This window comes from Melitaea cinxia, chromosome 28, assembly GCF_905220565.1.
Source record: "Melitaea cinxia chromosome 28, ilMelCinx1.1, whole genome shotgun sequence".
Classification (NCBI taxonomy): domain Eukaryota; kingdom Metazoa; phylum Arthropoda; class Insecta; order Lepidoptera; family Nymphalidae; genus Melitaea; species Melitaea cinxia.
In genome coordinates, this window is record NC_059421.1 from 4,854,684 (window position 1) to 4,874,267 (window position 19,584).

At 33.0% G+C, this 19,584-nt stretch overlaps 1 protein-coding gene across 1 annotated transcript in view; it reads left to right on the forward strand.

The window, feature by feature from the left end:
- Nucleotides 1-16,906, forward strand: part of LOC123667434 (irregular chiasm C-roughest protein-like) — a 68,621-nt gene extending 51,715 nt beyond the window's left edge. Inside the window, exons 11-22 of the mRNA XM_045601334.1 lie at nucleotides 962-1,095; nucleotides 3,443-3,566; nucleotides 4,031-4,176; nucleotides 4,251-4,404; nucleotides 4,867-5,099; nucleotides 7,069-7,251; nucleotides 10,347-10,536; nucleotides 12,328-12,429; nucleotides 13,354-13,437; nucleotides 13,696-13,787; nucleotides 14,369-14,462; nucleotides 16,500-16,906. Coding sequence (XP_045457290.1) covers nucleotides 962-1,095; nucleotides 3,443-3,566; nucleotides 4,031-4,176; nucleotides 4,251-4,404; nucleotides 4,867-5,099; nucleotides 7,069-7,251; nucleotides 10,347-10,536; nucleotides 12,328-12,429; nucleotides 13,354-13,437; nucleotides 13,696-13,787; nucleotides 14,369-14,462; nucleotides 16,500-16,519 — 1,556 coding nt within the window. The 3' untranslated portion in view covers nucleotides 16,520-16,906. The remainder of the gene's footprint in view (nucleotides 1-961; nucleotides 1,096-3,442; nucleotides 3,567-4,030; nucleotides 4,177-4,250; nucleotides 4,405-4,866; nucleotides 5,100-7,068; nucleotides 7,252-10,346; nucleotides 10,537-12,327; nucleotides 12,430-13,353; nucleotides 13,438-13,695; nucleotides 13,788-14,368; nucleotides 14,463-16,499) is intronic.
- The last annotated feature ends 2,678 nt before the right edge of the window (nucleotides 16,907-19,584 follow it).

The following is a 19,584-nucleotide window of genomic DNA, read 5'->3' on the forward strand; positions in this document are numbered from 1 at the left end:
AACAATAGGTACTTGTCAAATTTATATTGTTATTAGTGTATTATAAATCAACTTACTGTGATTATCGGTCGTCTTAGTGTGATCGGTCACCAACCCGCCTGCCCAGCGTGGTGACTATGGGCAAAACACACGAGTTCACGTTATTTTTGGCGTAAACTTGTGGAGGCCTATATCCAGCAGTGGATTGTATAGGCTGTAATAATGATGATTATATGTACCTGATTTTATCATCCCATATAGCATTTCAGTCAATAGTTAATTTATGTGTATGCCTCTGACTTGAACTAATAAGACCTGTTTATTACACACCGCGTTGGCGCCACGGTCACAACCATGGACTGTACCCGTTGCACTAGCGGTTGCGAGTTCAATCCCCGCACGTTGCAAACATTTGTATTGACCATACAGGTGTTTGCCGTGGTTTGGGTGTTTGTGTAGTCCTTGTGGGTCTCCCCACCCTTGCCTCGGAGAGCACGTTAAGCCGTCGGTCCCGGTTGTTATCATGTACACTAATAGCGATCATTACTCATAGTAGGGAATATATCCGCCAACCCGCATTGGATCAGCGCGGTGGATCAAGCTCTGATCCTTCTCCTAGATGGAGAAAGAGGCCTATGCCCAGTAGTGGGATAGTACAGGCTGAAGCGTATGGTAGGGCTATTTTTTATTTATGCCTACAGTTATTCGGTTGTAAATAAAAATAGCCCTCTTTCCACAACCAAACTGTAATTTACCTGTCAAGTATTATATTTGCAACCTGTGACAACGAAAGGTGTAGTTTCCTTCTTGAGATAAAACAAGCTATAAAAAGCACGTTGTACCTCCGCTGGTAAATACTACAGAAACTTACGTGGGGGAGATAAGCTTTGAGAACTATTAAGTATTTCACTAGGATTTAGTAAAAAAATTATATATCCAAAGCTTTTAAGTCGATTTATGACATTTCCGTGTTTTTATAAAGATGGTCCAGCATTCAAGGCGAAGCCACAGAATGTAGAAGGTGATGTCGGGACAACGGCAACCCTGTCCTGCTTAGTGGATGGACACCCGCAGCCTAAAGTACTGTGGTTGCGTTACGATCATGATAAAATTATTGTAAGTATTATTATTTGTTTATTAGAGTAAATGTTGAGATATTTAGATATAATTCTATCCTTATATCCTTATAGTCAGCACATATAATGAGCCTTATTCAGAAATAGATTTGTTCAACATGACAAAAACCATTTTAAGAAAAGCACTCAAAACTAAAGATGCAGTTAATTAAAACACACGCACACACACACACACACATACAAGCACACACACACACACAACTACTCACTCAGTTAGATTCTAAACTTAATTTTTTGCAAACACTCATAAGATATGTCTTTAAGTTTGTAAAATCATATATTTAAGAACAAACGGTGTAATCCTATTTTGGTTCTTAGTAATTGTTATAGTATACTTTAAGTAAATAAGTTATGTATCGAAACTATTGATTATCTAATAAATAAATAAATATTGTACGGTTGGAAATATTTCAATAGAACATTTTTTATTTTTTTTATTTTATTTATATAACTAGGTCGACGTTCACCTTACGCACCAACAGGGACACAACATTGCTTGAAAATAGTATTATTTAGCTGTCATCTTCTGTAAGGTCGAGATACTACCCAGGTTGGGCTGCTCCATATTTTGAGCAGAAAATATTCTGCTGTGTCCCCTACCCTACCTTCTACGGGATTTATTTTGAAACTAATGATATTTCGACCATAGTCGCAGATGACGGGGGTTATAGTATTCATACTGACTGTAAAAGTTTCAAAACTTATGTCTTACTTAAGGCATGGAGTAGTCTAAATGGTGAGGTACCTTATAAAAAGAGTCGCATTCCTGTGGTAAGTTAGCCAAAGCGTATCCAGAGAGTTGGATGAAGTGTCGGCAACACTTTTGTGATGATTTAATTTCATACTTAAAAATATTGTAATAAATGTGTTAAAAAGAATCATTACAAATTATTTTGATAACAACTATTTCACTAGTTTAAAAAAATATATAACGGTTGTATTTACTAATGTTTAAAAAAATGTACGATAATTATTATGTTAATAAATCAAGACAAATCTACTTAACCAAGGTACATTGAGATCACAAAATAAACAAAGACATGCAAAGTGTTATGTTATACAAAATTGTGTTACAGTGTGTCGTAATAACATTAGTTTTAAAGTTTTAAAATGTTACTAACAATTTTATGGATGTAAATCTGAAATAAATAAAATTATGTTTATTGTATTATATACTAGATGTGCTATGCGTCTTCACACGTGTTAATTTGAGTGAAAAAAATAGTCTTGTATTCTTTCTCGGTAAATAGTATAAAACCAAAGTGCTTTTTTTTTGTTTGAACCAGTGGCACTTGAAATTAGCGCGTTTAAACAAACATTTTTTTTATAATATTAGTATAGATGTATATATGAGATATATACTAACTAAATGAAAGACATAAAAAGTCACGCTTTCACTCATAAATGTCACTAAATCTTACAAGTATCATGACTTAACGGATAAACTAAGCAGCTGTCAGTACTAGCAAATTTGTTAATAATACCACTAAAATACCCAGCTAGTCCAGATCCGTCGATGCGTATTATTCGTATCTCCTATTGTTATATAAATCGCGTTATATCAGCTTCACGCTACGACGCTAACGCGGATCAGAGTTAGGCAGCACTTAAACCAGTACACAGTTGATAGCACTGGATTAATAACTTTGGATTGGCTTTTCATATTCAATTAATTTATTTTTAGATTTAGGAAATATATTTTTTTTTATGTCACTATTCGGCAAACAAGCGTACGGCTCACCTGATGGTAAGCGATTACCGTAGCTTATAGACGCCTGCAACACCAGAAGCATCGCAAGCGGGTTGCCGACCCAATCCCCCCAGGAGCTCTGGTCACCTTACTCACCAACAGGAACACAATACTGCTTGAAAACAGTTTTATTTTGCTGTGATCTTCTGTAAGGTCGAGGTTACTACCCCAGTCGGGCTGCTCCATATTTTGAGCAGGAAATTCCTGCTGTGCCCTACCTCAGTTAATATATGGAATATTTCGTATTTTTGGTACATGGATTTCAATTAAAGTTTTATTATTGTAATAATGTTATAGATAACAAATGGACATGTGGTTTTGGAGCATTCTCAAAGAATTGGTTGATATTTTAGTGGTCGCATCTTTGATTATCACCACGTTTGTGAGTTTTGCGTTGATAAAGAAGTATGATAATTTATAAAAATGTTATTAATATGGCTTTATACAATCGTGTATAAAGTAGAAGGTACTGAGTAACATAATATGAGAAAAATTTGTGAATAATTCACATATCATATTTTTATTACATCATGCCAACGTTTCGTTGACAATTCCATTAAAAACGTTTCTATTACAGAGAGCCGGAAAGAATTCGAATCTCACGGTGACAATAAATAAGCAAACAGCGGGACAGTATTGGTGCAGGGCTAGTGTGGACGGTTATCAAGATATCGAGGCCCCAGCCATGGTTTATGTGAAAGGTAAAGACGAAAAGCTAGAAGAAGACTCGACTAGGATAGTTAGGTTATATTCCTATGTTGAAGAAAACAATTGATTTACTATAACAGCACTATCTTTATGAATTCAAACATTCTGTAAATAGGCTGCTGGGCAAGGATCTTCTGTGTATATATGTATATTCAAAGGCGTATTCAGATAACTTCACTAAGAAAATAAAACGAGAGAGATAATAATCAGTATATTCAAATGTTTCAAACAAAATAAATATCGATGCTAAACATGAATCGACATCCAACCATATCACACTATTTATAAAAGAACGGTTCTTAATTCTCATTTGTATTGACTAAAATTATCATCGCCATGTTAGTAAAACTCAATGTTTACCTATTTTATTGGGGACAACATAAAATTGTTTAGGTATAAATTAGTCATAGTCTAATTTCAGTAAAATCATATTTTCAATGTCTGATATAATTTTTAGGTCCACCAAAAATAATGTCCAATAAAACGCAATACGGCGTAGAAGGTGGAAGCGTACACATCGAATGTCTCTCGTTCTCGGTTCCAAAACCAGATCTCGTCATCTGGAATTTTGCTGGAAATGAAATTGATTCTTTCAATAATCACGTAAGTTTCTCCAATTTGATTTAAAAGTTCAAAATACAAATATTTGTCAAACTGTTGATGTGTTCTTTGTACAGGATTATGTTTTCTTGGAAGAGTCGTTAGCAGATGGTCTAACTAAATCTACGTTGGTTATAAGGAAGAGTGAGGCTAAACATTTCGGTCCGTATAACTGTACAGCGTCAAATGCGTATGGAAGCGATAGTGCTGAAATTATTCTTATACCTGATAGTAAGTATTTGATTAATTTTTGATATTTGAAAAAATGTGAAAGTAGTAATTTAAAAAAAAAGTGTCGCATATGGTTGAGAAAATAACAAATAAAGAGAACCGTATAACAACTGCTTTTGGATAGTACTAGAATGAATTTGTTAGATGGATTAAACAAGGAAAAAATTCAAATTGATAAATAATTATATTGTGATTATACACCTCAGATTACACTCGGCACATGTTTGATGATTAATTTATATATATTATGGCAGAATCATTATTACGTGAAAGATTAATTTCTTTTATAATATAAAGAAGGACCGGATACATCCTCTAACATAAAATTTAATAAACGAGCTATCATTTTTGAAATTTTATTTTATTACACCTCCATAATGAGTACCTTAAACCATGCTCATAAGGGCATCGTATCCACCACCGCACGTGATTCTCTCAATTACGAGAAAACATTCGTTACAGAAACCGTACCATTTATGGTCATCGTCGGAGCTGTATCTTCGATAACTATAGTTATACTAATAATAATGCTCGTTGTAATGCTGTGTCATCGTAAAACTAATAAATCCGATGTAAAGAAACCAGATATAACCGAAGTTGGTAAAAGTTGTGATCCATTCAAAGATAGCGATCGTAATTCTAACATAAGTGACTTGAAATTGGAGCTGAGGCAAGTCGAAGGAAGCTGTGATATGGTGAGTAATAGTGTTAGATTTATTACGAATATAAATGTAATTGCTTGCTGGGTCTGTTTTGAATCTATTGTATGTAAGTACGTGTTTGTATGTGACAACAGATTTATGGTGATGTGTGAATTTTTCCTTACAGATATTTTTATCTAGAAGTTTGTTGTGTCTGCTGTTGTTGCTATAATTATACTTATATAATTTTTCAATATTATTTTTATTATAACATTTATTGTAAAATTTTAAATATTATCCTGTCAAAATTATCTTAAGGTTCATTAAATAATTAAAATAAAAATTTTGAATTTGAATTGAAATACGCGAAAGTAGGAGTTTAAAAAATATATTATATATTTTTTTATTACCAATACAAATGTCAAAAGGGTCATCATTACAGCCTATACAGTCCACTGCTGGACATAGGCCTCCACAAGCTCACCCCAAAAATGCGTGAACTCATGTGTGTTGCCCATAGTCACCACGCTGGGCAGGCGGGTTGGTGACTGTCAAAAGGGTAAATTCGATTAATATGACGACTTTAAAATTATGAAATGTAGCCTGAGCATTATTAATCACTTTCATGTACCAATTTTAGTTGAAATTTATTCATCACACGTAAAGATAAGCGTTGAGTTTAGCAAATTATCATAAAGTTCTACTTAGTCTAGTGAATAACGGATCTAGTCGCTATTAATTTATAGATTACCTAGTATTTTGATCTGATCTTTATATACTAGGTATTTAAGGTCACAAGCTAAAATATGAATAATTTAGCTCTATTTACATTAATGACGAAAAAACCGACTTCAAATCTAAAAGCAAAAGAAAGTTTAATAAAGATTTAATTTGGAACACCTCTTTAAAATACAATTATTTGTATACATTTTTGAATCTCATATCGAAAATTGATCGTTCCAGCAGAAAATAAAAATCATCATATCAAAAGTCTCGATCTAACGGGTACATTGTTCCATAGCTTAATTGGCTAGAGCGCCGACACGGTCAGTCGGAGACGCAGGTTCGATCCCCGCTAGAGCGGTCAATTTTTGATATGTTATTCAAAAATGTTTAGAAATCCTAATGTCCCACACATTAGGATTTCTAAACATTTTTGAATGAACATTGACACAAAAATAAAAAATCGTACTATTATTTGTATATTATCTACTGATAGGCTTGAAGGCGGTACTAAGCCAAATGTAAGATTAGTCAAACATATGTCTAGTCTAGACCAAAAGAAACTAAATGGCAGCTTTTCCGCGTTGAACAAGAAGTATCGCGCAAATCGGATCAGAAATCTTTAAGTAATCGACATATAAAAAAAAAAAGTCGAAAAATGACTTCAACCAAGTAAAAAAAGTTCATAAAATAAAAACTACTGACCCAAACTGGATTAAATGTTTATTTGACTAAATGGCAGCTATTCCGCATCGAACCAAAAAAGAATCATGTAAATTTTATCAGAATTCTCGGCGTAATCGGTGTACATAAAAAGTAGCAACCGAATTGATCTTCTTGAAGTCGGCTAAAACTCTTAAACACAATAAAGTTAGTTATGATTTAAAAAAAATATCGACTGAAAATAGAAGATTTCTTCTAAAATATTAGGATTCAAGTCAAAAGCCTTATAATAAAATTTAAAAAAAAAAAACGACGAATGAAAATCAAAAATAACTTCATACAAATAGGCTTCAAAAACACCGTCAAATTGTCATCATGCGAATAATTTTTTTAATTATGATTAAAAGTTAAGCTATCACAGATTCCGAATGTAGTTTCTGTAGAGAAGAATCGCCAAGAAACTTTGCAGTGAACTGTGTGTAATGTAAATTTTGTAATATATTGCATGAGCTACAGCGCCATTAAATCCACACATCCTTACTATCAATATAATTCTGCTCTAAATAATAAGTGATAGCTATTAATTTCCTTTTAATACAAACTTTAAATTGAATATTCACAAAAGATGCTATTACAGGATATTTCGAACAATGGGTCAGAGATGGAGCTTCATTCGTCACTTCAATTAACAACAAATCTAGGTCTTCCTTTAGCTGGACCAGTGCCCTTACCAGACTCTGCGTACGATAATGTGCTCATGAAGCAGTACCAGAGATACAGCGGTGATTTTAATCAGCCTATCCATAACATGCATTTTAAGGTATTTATCATTTATTTAATTATCGATGAAAATAGGTATATTATGTATAAGTAAATAGCTTTACAAGGCAAATAAGATTTACTATATTCATCAAAAACCGGGGATTACAATAATGGGGAATTTACAACAGGGTCTGATAACTTTAATTACTCTCCACGGCAATGTAGGGAGACCTAAAAACCCAAATGAAAAGTTGAAAAAAAAGCAGAATATAGATGAAAGAAATTAAGCAGTTGTACTACTATCCGAGCAGACATCTATTCTGCGACTATCAAGATCAATGCAACTTTCATTACCATAACATTAGAAAATTTATTAATGCTACAATTTCAAAAAAATTACCATGAAATAAAACATAAACTCTGTTTCGAAATTCTGACGATCACACCGCATGGGATCAAGATTAAATCCCCAACATTCAAACATGGTTAAACTTTTAATTGTGCCACCATTATTCTATTCAACGTTAGCAACCTTATTCACTCCCGTAACCCATTACGGACTATAAACAGGCCGTAACGAACCAATGATCCGATCGTGTTTTGGCTCCAAGCCACTTCACAATGATATTAAACAACGCCGTGTTACGGAATTTAAATTCGTCTGAGATATATCCTCGTCCGCGAACAAATGTATGCCATCCACTATGACGTCACATGTTAGTGGTGTGGACGCTACATATTTGTTTATGTCGACTCGCGATGCTTTAGACTGGGCAATGACGGAGTATTAGATTAGCTCTGTACTGTATTATAGTCGTAATTGTCGCCAATTTTATAGTGTATGTAGCAACTTTATCTTACCTGATGGATATTGATCAGCGTAGTCAAATATTATTTAATTTAATTAATTTAGCTGTAGGAAATTTTCAGGTGTAAACAGATTGATTTCTTAGGAAATACTAATGACTGATCGCATTTCAAACATGTAAACAGAGATTAAATTTGTGTAGGGAATGCGAGGCAATAGTTATAAATGACTAAAAACTTTGATCCTCCAGTGTATGCCGGATTATGAGTACAAAAAAAATAAATAAACAACAAAACTTGTTGGTGTGATTGCCAATGTCTAAATAATTGTAACGTATATCATTCTCTAACTTAAAAAATCGAGCCATTTGTTGTACTTTTAAAGTATTTACAAATTGTACAAAAAATTTCATATTTTATAACATTCCTACCAAGTAACAATGCCGCGAATCCGAAATTCAGATACAGGTTATGAACCAAAAAAAAAATAGTTTCGATTTCTCGAATAAAATGTTTCCCATTTCTCGATTCTGGGTCAACAAATTCGTATATGTTACTTTAAATACATTCAGCATTTTCCGTGTGATTAATATTTCAAGCACAGTCGCGGAGCGAGAAATGAAAAATGTTGAATACAGATTACTCAAATGATATTTGATTTTATTTCATATGATCTCTTTTAACGAAAATAACGTGAAAGATGTTTAAGTTGAAAAACAACTTTGATTACGAGTAAAAGTGTAGTTACTACTTTAAATTAGTTATATGGCAACCCTTAGTTGTTTAAGAGGGGGAAATCTTCTGAAACTGGTACTTTATGAACTAGTCGGTGAAATAATTCAAGACGTGACTCGAATATTGAAATGAGAAACGTAATTTGATACAGAATCCGATGAAATTGAGTCAACATTAAAATTTGCATGGAATTAAGATAATTGTAAGGGTGTTATGAGTTCTATGTCTAATGTTGTTTCTGAAGTGAATTAAAGAAATTTTTAAGGGAGTTGATTTAGAAATATGTTTTGTCAATATTGTGTTTAAATTCATGTCAATTTAGGATATATTTGAGGATATATTTATGTCATCATCATACTAACTCACAGTGGAAGAGTACACTGAATTAAGGCCAGCAATGTTTCTAAAATTTTCAAAAAAAAAAAAACGATTTTCAAATTACATATCTCAAAAGCGTAATACATAAAAAATATACTGACGAAAGGGGAACCCCAAATATTAATTGTTACTGAAGCTATCGCATATAGTATAGAGTGGAGGAACACTAAGTCGGTTGCTCGGCCCGTTAGAGGCGGACTTTTACCTCACAATCCTTCTTATGTACTCTTTGTTAAGCTAGATGTTTCGAACAATTAGAGAATTTTTAACATTTATTGGACTTGTCTATATTTTGGTTTGAGTCTTCTTTAATTGTGATTAGTGCTATTTATTTTTATTACTTTTACTTTAGCTAGTTCCGATAAGATTGATGATGGTAGCCTTTACTGTAAAGTGAAGGATAAGAAAATTTTTATGGTTGCATTTAACAGTTAAGCGATCAATTTAGTTTCTAACGGGTAAAACATACTACGCGTTGAAGATGCGTTAGCGATAGGTCACAGCTGTTGCGCTGACGGTCGCGGGTTGGATCCCCGCTCACGACAAACATTTGTATTGGCCATATAGATTGTTGTGGCCTGGGTGTTGTGCAGTCCTTGTAGATCCGTGCCGTGCCTCGGAGAGCACGTTAAACAGTTCGTCCCGGTTGTTATCATGCACACCTGATAACGATCGTTACTGATAGCAGGGAATTGGAGGGTATCTAAATCTGAGCTCTGATCCTTCTCCTACATGGGAAAAGAGACCTATGCCTAGCAGTAAGATACTACAGACTGAAGCGTAAAACACACTAACACAAACACAACTAATAAACTATTATTTTTTTATTACAATACCACTTATAATCAATATCACTCTCACTCACTTCAGCCTAATACAGTCCACTGCTGGACACAGGCCTCCACAAGTTAGCGCTAAAAATGGCGTGAACTCATGTGTGTTGCCCATAGTCACTACGCTGGGCAGGCGGCTTGGTGACCGCAGGGCTGGCTATGTTGCACCGAAGACGCTGCTGCCCGTCTTCGGCCTGTGTATTTCAAAGCCAGCAGTTGGATAGTTATCCCGCCATCGGTCGGCTTTTTAAGTTCCAAGGTGGTTTTAGAACTGTATTATCCCTTAGTCGCCTCTTACAACACCCACGGGAAGAGAGGGGCTGGCTATATTCTAACTACCGTAACCATACAGCGAAACTAACATCATACTAAATAAATTAACAATAATTTGTCTTTACAGACACACGATCAGAGTAACGGATACGTACCCTATGTGGACTATTCTAGAGACTACGCCCCACCGCAGTCTAATGATTCGATGACGGGTTCCTTATCTCGAAGCACTGATGCATCAACGTACCAGAGCCACTGCGGCTCGTTGAACCGACAAGGAAGTTGTGGTCGTTTGACAGGAATGATTGGACCAGATGGTAAGTGCTTTATTAATTACAAAAGAGATTTCGCGTCTCAAGTATATGTTAGTCTTAATTATTAGGTTGTAACAACAACTTGAATTTGTAATTTAAAATAATATTATGCACAACTGTCTTATAAAACGTTTGGACTTTAAAGTCTGCTGCTTAAACAAGTATGGCGACATCTATCGCGCGACATACGAACTACGTAACTAAGAACTGACGTATCCTACATCGCGAGAATAAAGTTACCTGAAGACAACATATATACAAGAACCCGACAACAACCGTCGAGGCAGTATCCCACCAGACACAACACCCGTCTGGTCGGAGGATCCTCCCTTTGCGATGGTCTGATGAGAAACTTTACAACCTATACCATCGCACCCTCAAATAAGTGTTGATATACTAGCCTGTTGGCGCAGTTTGTAGTGACTGCTTTCTGCTCCGAGCATTGTGGGTTCAAATCCCATCCCGAGTCTGGGTGTAATATAAATATTTATTTATATATTTTCAAGTATGTTTATCGAAAAAAAATATGTAGTTATACCAGTAGGCTGTTACCTATAACATAAGCATTAAGTTGCTTATTTTAGGAACAGACGACCGTGTGTGTATTGTTTTATATTTATTATTTATTTATTTATCCCTTATATATATTATAGGTTATTTTTGGAAGAATAGACTTTTAAATAAATTATGAAAGTTTGTCCAATTTATATATTATATATTTGCTTCTAATATTGTAACGAATCAAAAAACATTAAGTCATGGTCATGGGTTTGTCACATCTACATATACAAACGGATTATAAAAATGTACCGCGGCTTAATTTAGGTCTTTCAGGCATATCTGTTTGCCATTATTGTTTCAGGTCTGTAATGTCTCACGTTGTCAATGCTCTAGCAACTAGTATAGGGCTTATATTGTCATGTAACTACGCCTATATTAACATTACGAGTACGTGTCGTATCCTTCACCTTAGCACATAGTGTTAATTTATTATTGTATGGTTTAATTAAGGTGAAGTTGAATATAGGTCGTAAAACTTTGTTTTGATATCTTTGTATAAATTGAAAATTTCTCTACCTTTCAAATATTATATATCTATCTTATAATTGTTTGCCCGCAAACGAAAAATACCGACTTCAATTACATTGACAAGTAATACAAAATAAGTAGACGAAAAAAAAAAATTACAAACACACTAGTCGTCACTACGATTTTCGAGGGTTTTCCTTGATTTCTCTGCGATTCCACCATCAGATCCTGGTTTTCTTATCATGGTACTACACTTGGGATATCTCCTTTCCAACAAAAAAAGAATTATCAAAATCGGTTCATAAACGACGAACTTATCCCCGAACATATATAATTGAGTAACCTCCTCGTTTTTTGGAGTCGGTTAAAAATAGCTTCAATTTTAACCACTATGACGACACCATAATTAAGATCAAATTTTTATCTGTGTTGAATTTTCATCCGCCAACCCGTATTGGAGCAGTGTGGTGGATTAAGCTCTGATCCTTCTACACGGGGAAAGAGGCCTATGCCCAGCAGTGGGATATTACATGCTGAAGCGTTGAATTTTCATGTATGACTGATGAGTTGCTTATTATCTCATTACAGCGTTTGATTTTGATTCAAATTTAACCTTAAAATAGTAGTTTTAGACTATCGTAACACCATAATTATCAATAATTTAATTTTTATTTCAAGTTGGTTCTGAAAAGATGATTTTAGTTAATATTAAATATGGCAGCAACTCATACGTAAATTATTTTTATCGTGAATTATGTTTAACAGTTATACCAATGGGAAACCCCGGAGTTGTAATGACAGGAATGGATGTGAGATATGCGGCAACATACGGTAACCCATACTTGAGGGGGAACGCAGGTCCTTTACGTGAGTAGCGATGATACACCATAACTGTATATATATAGCCATACTCCATTACTTATGCCAAGGAAATAACCGTGTTTTCTTGTTAATGGAAAAATCGATTATATTTGACTTCGAACAGTAATATAACGTAGGTAGTCGAACAAATAGTATTGACTATTTCTAAAACTAAAGACATGTTGCGGCATCTATCTCGCGATATATAAACTAGAGAAAACTGACGTAATCGAAATCGCGTTATCAAAGCTATCAGAGCGATTGAACATATATACAGGAATCCAACAACAACTGTCGGGGCGGTAGCCCACCAGACACAATACCAGTTTGGTCGGAGGATCCTGCCTTTTCAATGGGGGATGAGGACCTTTACACCCTGTCCCTCGCACCCCCAAAGACACATAAAAAATTAAGCAGATTTGAATATCTCCTCCTTTTTTAAGTAAAAATAAAGAATGTCAACGAGTATTTTCCAATATTTGAGTATATAGAGTGAGTGTATAATAACTTTTGTAGATAATTATTTAAATAATTACTTTTTAAATGATGTAACAGACTACTAAATAACTACTACCTATAATAAGTAGTTACACTTAAACTGATATGGTTTTAACACCACATACATTGTTGAGCTACTTAAGAGTTGAACGAATTTTGAAACAAAGATGGTAGTCAATATACATTTGTATGATTTTCAGCCTTCAGTATCAGTCTGTATAGTTTTAATATTTTAATATTTTGAATTTTCTATTTGAAGAAAAGTTCGGATTAATAGTACAATATATTCAATTAGATCAGTAGTGAATTGAACGTTTTAACATTAATGTACTGAAAAAATATCAATACACAAAAGTATATAAAGTCTCACTTGTACAAAAGTAGTAAGATTTTTCAAGGCTCAATTTATTAATAGCTTGTCTTTTATTACAGCTTACGTTTCTTCAGTAAATACTTTAGTTAAAAATGCTCCACCGCCGTACTATACATTACGAAATACTAACCATCGACCGCCAAGTACGTACATATTTATACTTTAATTTTTTTATTTTAATTTATTATCTTTGTCTCATGTATATCAAGTTAAAGATTTTTTCGTAACTTACAAAAATTAGTAGCATTTAATCTAAACTTTGTCAAAAAGTCTTTTATTCAAAACTTTATGATCTAACAGTTGCTATTATTACATTTGATCATTTTTGTTTATTGAGATATTTTCATTATACCGTTTTTAATTTTTCTTATTATCGATGATAATACTGATCTCGTCATTAGCTACGTCAGTAACGTCACCGTCTTCATCATCAGCAAGACCCTATACCAGTCCGCCTATATCATCACCCACTAATAATAGTGCTCAGCCCCAAGTAAGTGAAATGGTTAAGGAACTTTATTTTTCAATTTTATTTATAAATCAGACACGTGCTTTAATCGCATTATCTTCAAAAATGTGGATCTAATTTACTAAACACACATACAGTTATTTTTGTGTCATCATCACAGCCTATACAGTCCACTGCTGGACATAGGCCTCCACAAGTTTACGCCAAAAATAACGTGAACTCATGTGTTTTGCCCATAGTCACCACGCTGGGCAAGCAGGTTATTTTTGTGTAATAAATAAAATTGTTTATAAACAAAATTGTGTTCAATTTAACGAGTAATACAACGTATGTGGTCGAACTAGTTAAATACGAATTCTTATAAATGTTTAAAGTAAAAACTATTCATCGGCTCGATCAAATTTATTTCGATAAAAAAGCATTATCAAAATCAGTACAACCAGTAAAAAGTTATGAGGTACAGTACAGTAAAAAAAAATCGAATCTAACTACACAATTGAATTTGTATAAAATAACCATTTATACATTTGAATAATAGCGATACTTATTGTAAGAAAAAAAAATAAAATTACAATGTGTTAATAATAATGTATCTTTTACCCCAGGTACCTAAGACCCCGCCACAAGCGGCCGGGGCGTTGTATATCCTTCCACCGTCCAGTCAGTCGAATATGCATTCTTCTCAAATATCTACCAAAGGTAACTTAACATTCCTTATCCTCTATACATGTAATAAAATTATAACCCGCCAATACAATTTATTTATTTTATTATTTATTTATTCTTAATGTACACCGAAATACAGACACATATAAAGAAAGATACAATAGAAGATGTACAAAGGCGATCTTATTGCTAAATAGCGATTTCTTCCAGATAACCTTTGGGTACTGGACACGATACAGTAGCAGCGGTTAAGGTGTCCACAAATTAAGGAGTAAAAATCAATTATAAATAGATAAAAACTACGATATGACAAAACTTACGTAATTATTAAAAAAGAAAAAAAAAACATATACTTTACTTAATTTACTTCAGAATTTACTTGAGAACTTAATTTACTTGAGAGTAATTTGAAAAAGCGAAGTTTTAAGTGTCTTTGTGATAGCAATAGAAACTAAATCAATTGTATTTAGACTTAAGAATGCTCTCTGTATGTTTATTGACGCGTCAAGTGAAATTTGCCGTTACCATCTTAATATAAGATATAGTATGGGTGTCATGTCGATACATCGTATTACGTTCTATGAATAGTCCTAGTGAAATCGTAATAAGGCATTTGTGATAATAATGTCTAATTTTAGTTCGACATCCCCGAAGGAATCATATAAACACCTAATAATTACAATTATTACTAATGAAAAGCGCGGCAGGTTAGGTACCATCTCTACTCCTAAATATAGAGGCTGTTTTTGCCCAGCTGTGGGATATTTAAAGAATTTTTGCTATTTCAGGTCAAGTCATAGACCAATCAATAATAAATGTATTGTAGAATTTACGATACAGGTGTTCTGTTAAAGCTATTGGAAACTAGGATAAATAATTAACTGAGGTAGGGCACAGCAGGAATTTCCTGCTCAAAATATGGAGCAGCCCGACTGGGGTAGTACCTCGACCTTACAGAAGACCACAGCAAAATAATACTGTTTTCAAGCAGTGTTGTGTTCCTGTTAGTGAGTAAGGTGATCAGAGCTCCTGGGGGGATTGGGGATTGGGTCGGCAACGCGCTTGCGATGCTTCTGGTGTTGCAGGCGTCTATAAGCTACGGTAATCGCTTACCATCAGGTGAGCCGTACGCTTGTTTGCCGAACTGGTGACAAAAAAAAAATACACCCATTTTACAATTTAACTTTAAGGCTGGAATAAGGAAAGGATATTGTAACATCTTCCATGAGTACAACTGTACGTTCTCGGTACGCTATACAACTTGTGGTAATTTTACTTGTACAAACTTCTGTACATAAGCCTCGTCAATTGTATGACATTTTTATGCTATACACTAAAATATTGGTGTAAACTTATCGTGCTTCGTGGTTACGGCAAATGAAGAATAGCCACCCTCTCTTCCCGTGAATATCGAAAGAGGCGACTAAGGGATAACACAGTTCCGCTACCACCTTGGAACTTATTAGCCGACCGATGGCGGGATAACCATCCAACTACTGGCTTTGAAATACACAGGCCGAAGACGGCCAGCAGCGTCTTCAGTGCGACAAAGCCAGCCCTGCGGTCGCCAACCCACCTGCCCAGCGTGGTGACTATGGGCAACACACATGAGCTCACGCTATTTTTGGCGTAAACTTGTGGAGGCCTATGTGCAGCAGTGGACTGCGATAGGCTGGAGTGTGTGTGTGTGTGTGTGTGTGTGTATGTATGTATCGTGCTGGCTGCACTTCTGATAGAGGTAGTTAACAAAAATTTTTAGTGTCCCGTTTTCTTATGAGTGTTCATTCAATGTGATTTGAAACTCGATGAAACGAAAAATGCTTCACGGTAAAGAAAGAAACACAAAAATGTATAGGAGAGGATTGATATAGAATACAATACAGTTCAAAACGCGTAAGCGACGCGTTTTGCATGACGCTTACGACCTTGTTCACGAGATCGTGACCATAGTAAATTGAACAAATCTCAATTCTGCCGTGTGTGAATTGCAAACACTCTTTTTCTTGTTTTTTTTTTTGTATAATAATTTTTAATTTCATAAAATTAATGTTTATTATTATTCTTTCACAGGTTCCGGAACTCACGTCTAATAAAGAAAATTATAAATTATGAAAAATTAAAGGTTCTAAACCGTCTCGTTGTAGAACGAAAAGCTTTATTCTAAACTAGTTGATATCGAGTTTTAATTTACAACTAAATAACGGTCTTATCTATTAAAATATGTACAAAAAAAAAACAAACATCTGAAATGTATACGTTTGTAAAAATAAAGTTTCCAATTAAGGCCCTTAGGTGATAGTCTCTTGTGTCATTTATGTAAAATACTTAACAATACTCGATTAAGCCTAATTATAAAGCTTTAAGTATGAATGTCAAAGATTTGAATTTCATTAAGTTTTGATTATAAATATTAAGGGCAGCTACACATCGACGACAAGACTGTCTTAGGTTAATTTTAAAATTGCAAAAAAAAAATTAATGTTCAAAATGGAGTGTTTCATTCATTTATCAAAATCTAATACATATATATATGTATATAGTATATATTGCCTTTTCTGATTATATGTGGTATAGAAATAGTTAATAGTCTCATAAATACAATTTTATATTTTAATACATAAAAGAGTTTATTTAACTATTGTTTTAAAGCAGTCTTGTCTCATCTGTGTTCTGTCATTATGTATTTTAGGATATTTTAGAAAATCGTGAATTTCATAAAGTGTTTCACTTTTAAGGTATTAGTTTTAAAATAAACTTGGTGATGAAACTTGCAATTTTATTACATTTAAAGACATTTATCTTCTAAATTTATTTTGTCCTAACTCATTTTGTAATGTTTACGCGAATTCCATTCATTATAATGAAACAACTTTTTCGATTTTATCGCGGTTTATTAAGTTTTAAGATGCCTCGACGTTTCGGATACTTTACAGCAACTATGATCACGGGAGGACCTATATTGTCCCCCTTTATTAATATATATATAAGTAATCAATAAACTTATATATATATATATATATATATATATATATATATATATATATATATATATATATATATATATATAACCTCTGTCTATAAAAGTGTTATCGGTAACTTAAATATGCATTATTTAAAAATTCAAAATGTCTGTATAATCTTCTATATAATAATTCAAATATGATAAATTGTGATAGATAAACAATTTGTTTTTATTATTTTTTGATTTTTATATAGTTAATACGATTTCTATTTTATTAGATTATTTTTTAAGTTTATGAATTTGACGAAATAATATCAATTATTTACTAAGACTGATGATTTGTAAACTATTTCTAAATATTGTAATTTTAATATAGATTTTGATGATTTTTTTTATGAACGCTCTTTTATAGGACAATTTAAGCTTTATAATGAGATCTCATGTAAATAACTTAATTATGATTTCAATAAGAAATAAAAAAATAAAGTGGATATTTGGATTGTTCAACTTGTCTTGGCGTATGCTTGTGTGTGAAAAAAAATACTTGAACAGGTGTGATATTTGTTTGTGTGACAAAATGTTGCAGTCATTGATGAGCTCTGCAGTCGATGAAAAATAAATAAATATTAATGTTGTGAATGATCGTGTTTCACAATGAGTTGAGGAAAACGAAAATATTATTTGTCAATTATTTATATTTAAAAGTTTTTCAGTAGACCTTTCAACACACATTGATATATACTTAATATAAGCGAAGCTACCACGCTAAGATGAATTGAAGAATCTGTAATAAATTCGAACGATTTGAGATTTGTAGCACACAACAATAATTATAGTAAAACTTTAGTACTAACCAATATTGTTTTTTTTATATATATAAAAAAAAAAAAAACTAATAAAACACAGAAATTCATTCTTCTAACTTTAAAAAGCAACGGTAATTAGTTTTATTACATTCTGAAATTTTGTTGAAAATATTTTATTGAAAAAAAAAATTATACATAATTTTTAATTTCGTATTTATATTTTACTTTGTGTAATTAATACGTGCTTATGTAATACAATACCAGTAGAGTGTGCGAAACTTCTAAGAAAGACGAAATAAAATAGGTAAAGCTTAAAGCATGAATTGATTTGCATATCATAAATGTTCTTTTATATACATACAACACATTGTTTGAAATTGTGAAAAGTAAGTATAGAATAGTAAAATTGTAAATAGAAAAAAAAATATTAAATGATTTTATTCAAGGAATCGGACACACGTAAGTAATGAACGCTTCCATAAAATTTTATAGTAAAATAAAGTAATCACCAAAAAGGCTTTATCTCACGTCAGATCATTTTAACGACCAAAATGAAGCTGAAGCGTCAAATACATAGTCTCTTTTAAATTACTACATTTTCAGCTGAAAGCGCTCTAAAGCTAATAACACAAAATAAAACGTAAAAACATACAGCGCTCTCATTGAAAATGTTGAATTCAGACTATATTCCGGTCCTGTTATTAACTGAAAGCAGATGCTTGAGTTGCGATAGCAAAAATTTTGCAACTGTTGCTGTCAAATTACAATGTAAGAGCAATAGTTGAGCTAACAATATTCTACTATAAATAAACAGTCAATAAATTAGGAAATGCATATTAGATGGCGCTACTAAATTTTGGCGCGAAAATTATTTGAATAAAAACTGTTCGACTATTATTAGTTACTTGTCAATAATGGAATTTGTACGTAATGTGTTTGATGTCAATTGCGCGATCACTGCGCGATTATCGAAGGTTGCCTAATTCTAGCAAATATCCCACAAAACATTTGTTATTTTTTATTTTTTTTGTAATGTACGTAAGTTGTATACTTTAGTAATTATTTGTAGAGTAATCGTGTATGTAATGATTTAATGATAATGGTTTGATAAATGAGTATGTTGGTATTTGATGATATGAAATAAAAAAAATGTTTTTACAGACTGCTTTTTTTTACACTTTTTTTGTTAATTCTACCTGAAATTGACTGTAAGAACTGTTGGTTTTTGTGATTTGGTATCAATATTCACTATTAAACCTGCAAAAATTCACTATTGAACTGCCTGTTTACGGCATTAAAGAATATAGCCACCCCTTAAAAAGCCGACCGATGGCGGGATAACCATCCAACTGCTGGCTTTGAAATACACAGGCCGAAGACGGGCAGC